Source organism: Cynara cardunculus (assembly GCF_001531365.2).
Source record: "Cynara cardunculus var. scolymus isolate 2C chromosome LG 14, CcrdV1, whole genome shotgun sequence".
Lineage (NCBI taxonomy): Eukaryota > Viridiplantae > Streptophyta > Magnoliopsida > Asterales > Asteraceae > Cynara > Cynara cardunculus.
Window position 1 is genome coordinate 2480743 of NC_037541.1, and position 5333 is coordinate 2486075.

General features: G+C 33.8%; 1 protein-coding gene across 1 annotated transcript; it reads right to left on the reverse strand.

Moving 5' to 3' along the window:
* Positions 1 to 398: 398 nt before the first annotated feature.
* On the reverse strand, positions 399 to 4723 carry LOC112526567 (protein trichome birefringence-like 38). Its single transcript, XM_025136908.1, has 5 exons — positions 4274 to 4723; positions 3337 to 3508; positions 3063 to 3238; positions 2821 to 2979; positions 399 to 812 (listed from the first exon to the last, which is right to left on the reverse strand). Exons 1-5 carry the CDS (start codon positions 4594 to 4596, stop codon positions 527 to 529), a joined length of 1116 nt encoding a protein of 371 aa, XP_024992676.1. The 5' UTR covers positions 4597 to 4723; the 3' UTR covers positions 399 to 526.
* Between the last annotated feature and the right edge of the window lie 610 nt (positions 4724 to 5333).

Genomic DNA, 5333 nt, shown 5'->3' on the forward strand with positions numbered 1-5333 from the left:
TGTTCAATAGAGACTGTATGACCACTGGACCTCTAATCGACGATCTAACTTGTGAAAACATAGATGCAAATGTTACGGACCTACTGTCCGGAAATCAAGACGATCCGACCGTTCAATCTCAGTAATAGGAAAAGTGGTGCGACTGTGCATTGCCCAAATATGGTCTGCTAAATTCCTTATGTTCGATAGATACTGTACAACCTCCGGACCTCTAATTGACTATCTAACCGGTGAAAGAATAGATCCAAATGTTATGGACCTACTGTCCAAAATCAAGACGATCTGACCGTTTAATCTCCGGAAAAAGCAAAACGGCGCGACTGCACGTTGCCCGAATATGCTGCCGGGGAAAAAAATGTATGAAAAACCTCAAAGACGGAGGCTCAATACCATGTTGGAATACGTGAAAATCCCGTTAGGGTTTGCATATTATTGCTTAGTATATATAGAATACAACGTTACAATAGAGTCCTTATACTATACAGATTAACAAATAGGAGATAAAAAAATGCATGCTTTAACGCAATTAACTAAAGCTTGCATATAGAAGTTGGTTCCAAGTATCGGGCAACCCAGGAACACACCAATGACTGCAGTCTATGCCTGAGCCGCCACCGTAAGACGACGGATGTGCATCCTTCCTTAATTGTGATAGGGTTGTGATATCAAGCAATTGAACTGGATTCTTTACACTCCCCAGAACTCGGTTCAGAACACCTTGAGCTTCAGGTAATCCTGCAGGATATGTTGATCCTAGTAACGGTCGTAGTTCTCCGTTGCAGTTCTTTGATGATGATCCCCACTCCTTTCCCCTAATTCCAAAAGCATTTCAATAATCCTAAGTACCCTTGTTCTTGAAAGAACTTACTTAATGACCATACCCTTTTCGTTGTTTTTTTGTGTAGGGTGTTTCTTTTAAAATATGGTGGATTCTGAAAACCTTTGTTAAAAAAAGGTAATTTGCAAATGGATATTCATAAATAGGGCTGTGGGACCCAAAACCAAAAAGGATCTTATTTTCTCTACCAAAAATTTCTAACTACACGTGACTTTCTCAATTTCTAAGTGTTTTAATAGATTTTTTTATATGACTTAGTTTATAAAACCAAAAAATAAAGTGTTTTATCTAAAGAAGTTGTAATAAGTTTATATGACGTTTTTTTTTGGCTTCTTAATAATCTTTTTAGGACACTTTTATTATAAAACGTCTCATTAGCAATTTTATAGTACACTGTTTGAAAAAATGTCCTATGAAAACAAGTGTTTTATAAAAAGTTGAGTTTATAGAACATTTTCTCAAAAGTGTCCTATAAAGTTGTTAATACGATGTTTTGTATTAAAAATGTTATAAAAAAACTTATTATAACATCCAAAAACGTCATATAAACTTATTACAACGTCTTTAGATGACACGTTTTATATTTTGGTCATATAAATTAAGTCTATAAAGCGATTTATTGGGACGGTTAGAGATTGTGGCCGTCCTATAAACTCAATTTTGTTATAGTGACCCTTCCTATTTTTCAAACAATTTCCAATTATATCCTCTCTTTTTTTACGTTTTTATTTCACATTTATTGTTATAAATTTAATTATTGTAAAATATATAGCTAATATTTCTTTATTACTTTTTATAAACAAATTTATTTAAAAATCTCATAATTTTTAAGAAAATTCTATTAAACAAAAAAAACTGAAAATATTAAATAGATTGCTTTTAAAACTGTAAAATTGTATAAAAAAAACGAAATTTTTAATGAATAATATCAACCGAAAAATTATAAGAAATTATTAAACATAAAAAAATTAAAAATAATAAACATATTTTTAAAAAGTTGTAAAATCACATCAACCAAAAAGTTTGAATATTTAATATTCAGTGTAAAATTGTACAAATATATTAATTGAATACAACAAAATCGGTTTAGGACTAAAGATCACTAAATGTATTACTAAAATTGTTTTATATGATGTAAATTATAAAATCAAACAAATGGTTGGGTTCATATGAGATCAAAGGTTTTTCGTGAAATTCGTAAGATCAATTTATGTTCATTGATCAACTTTATAAGCTAATAATATCATAGAAAGACAGAATAGGATTCTTTATTTCAAAATTGTGCTAAAAAGAGCTTGTTACGATGCTTTATATATCAATTTATTGTAACACATTTACATAATATGTACAGTTATTTGATTTCGTCAACTTAAGTCCTATGTGTAAAACGTTTATCAGGACATTTACACATATTTGATGTCTTATAAATTCGATTTTGTTTAGCTATCTACCATTGTTCACATCTTGTGGTTCCTAACACCGTTGAATGTTCTAAGTTTTATGAGAATCTTGAGGCTTGTTATGACAGTTCCAATTTCTAAATGTCATAATAGACCTCTTTATAAGACTTAGTTTATAAAACCAAAAAAATAAAAACGTCTTATTTAAAGGCGTTGTAATAAGTTTATATGACGTTTTTTGACGTCGTAGTAAGTTTTTTATGACACTTTTAGTATAAAGCATCCCATTAGCAACTTTATAGAACACTATTTGAAAAATTGTCCTATAAAAACAAATGTCCTATAAAAAGTTGAGTTTATAGGACACTTTCCCCAAAGTGTCCTATAAAGTTGTTAATGCGACACTTTGTATTAAAAATGTTCTAAAAAATTTGTTAAGATGTCCAAAAACGTCATATAAACTTATTACAACACCGACGCTTTATATTTTGGTCCTATAAAACGGTCTATTATGACACTTAGAGAATGGAGGTGTCCTATAAACTCAATTTTGTTGCGATGGTTGTTAGATGAAGCACTTACTGATTATGTGAAGGAGAGATCCCTTGAAAGAAGACTTTCGTTTTGGATGGGTTGACATTGAGATCAACCCATCTCGCCCATGTCATCATGCCCTTATAATATGCCTCTAGACGATTCATGTCCTTCAGGATAGTTGATCCATATTGCACATAATCCCATCTGTAAAAACACCAAAATCATATCTCATACGATCGATCAACGTATTGTACGTAAAGGAAAAAGGTTACGGAGACGAATAATACGGTTGTAAGTGTCCCGTATGCGTCCACCAATGCCACGAATTGAAAACCAGCACATCCATCCCTTTCCATGCATTCCCGCCTTGAATCGAATTCAGTTTCAGTACCCGGCCAACGTTTTCCCTTACGATATCGACCAAATACGTTGATCGATACAAGTACAACGTTACTCCGTAATCCTGCACATCGCAAGTGATACAGCTTCAGTCCATTGTTTGTACAAAATGTGATATCATGATTGAATTGAATTTGAAGATTTGAAGGTTAAGAGACATACCTGAAAAGCAAGGGAAGTAAGAGAGTCCCTACTCAGAAAAGTGGTTTTGGATTTGGGTGCAGATGCATGAAGCAAACAAGCCAACGATTGCCACTGATTCTCACTCAGTGAGTCACCGACAAACATCACTTTCTTCCCTCTCCATTTTCTCAACAAATCCAACCCATTAAACCTATATTAATAACCCATTTATATGTCAATGATTTGTTTCATCGAAAACCCCAGATTCTTTACCACTACAACAAAATTTAGTTTATAAGACACCCCAATCTCTAAGTGTCCTAATAGACCTCTTTATAGGACTTAATTTATATGACCAAAAAAATAATGTCCTATCTAAAGATGTTATAATAAGTTTATATTACGTTTTTGGGCGTCTTAACAAATTTTTTAGGACATTTTTAATACAAAGTGTCGCATTAGCAACTTTATAGGATACTTTTGAGAAAACGTCCTATAAACTCATTTTTTTATAGGACACTTATTTTTATAGGACAATTTTTCAAATAGTGTTCTATAAAGTTGATAATGGAACACTTTATATTAAAAATGTCCTAAAAAACTTATTACGACGTCAAAAAACATCATATAAACTTATTACAACACCTTTAGATATGACACTTTATTTTTTTGGTCATATAAACTAAGTTTTATAAAGAGGTCTATCAGGACACTTAGAAATTGGAACTGTCCTATAAATCCGATTTTGTTGTAGTGTGTAGTCTATCACATAGAGACGTGGCCAACCTTTGATGCGACCTAGATCGCAGGCCAAGTCGCTTGCACATCACAAGTCCCTCGTGTATATATGTGACATGAATGTTCTCGTAAAATAGTGATGTTCTCGTTTAAACATATCCCTATATTATATATACATATATATATATATATATATATATAGAGAGAGAGAGAGAGAGAGAGAGAGATGAGCATGGACCTGGGTAAGTTACAGGAGTCTGGTTGCCAAGCATACTTGAGATACTGTGTATCTGAGCGGCCATGTTTAAGGCAATTGAATCCAGAGTCAATGAAGGGGCAGCTTGAAGCTGCATACAGTGGGTAAGAACTGTCAACTACCCATTTTCCCTTGAACAAATTACACCCCAATAACTCTCTTCCTCTTAATGAACCACTGATATTATAAGATGATGACGAAGGTACATGTGTTTTAGCTAAAGTTACAACCAACAGCAGCTGCACTTGAAGAAGAAAGATGGCACCAGTCAACAAAAGGCATCTCCTTTGGGAACCAAAACCCATATCTTTATTGGATTTTGGAGAAGGAAGAGGACTCAGAACTATGCTTAACCAATAATTAGTTCTGTATAGACAAGCTGTCTTTTTGCCCCTTGGTCGCTCATGCCTTTACCCCATTCAGCACTAGATGTATATATAGAACATACATCCGCATGCACACATACATACATACATACATGCTGGCATACATACATATATGAGAAAACGTTAGGAAAGTGATGCATGCATGATACATAGAATATGGCAGATTGAAAAGGATAGAAAGGGAGAGAATTGAAGTTTCATCTGTATGTACTTTTGATTTTGGAAACTTAACTTTTCTTGGATGCACATGAAGTGGGAAATGGAATATATCTTGGAACATATGAATTAACCCAACAACAACCAATACTTGCACTACCAAAATAAAACTAATGCACAAAACGAAGCCCGAAGCAAACCCGAGCCAAGAAGAAACCAACAAAAAACCTCGCCGGGCTGTGCTAGAAAGCACAAGACGGAACCGACACATGAGAACCACATGACAAACACTTACAACCTAACTAAGCCACTAATCTATGTCTCTTTAACTTTGTTGCAAGGTGATGGTTGGAGTAGCCTGGCCACAAACATAGTTGAGACTGAAAACCGAATCAAACGTATTTGGTATATCGAGCAAGATATGAGAGGGTACGAATGATATTTAGAGACCTTCTCATCTCTACCCAAGAGGTAAGATATGGCTTGGAGGTTGTTTGTTT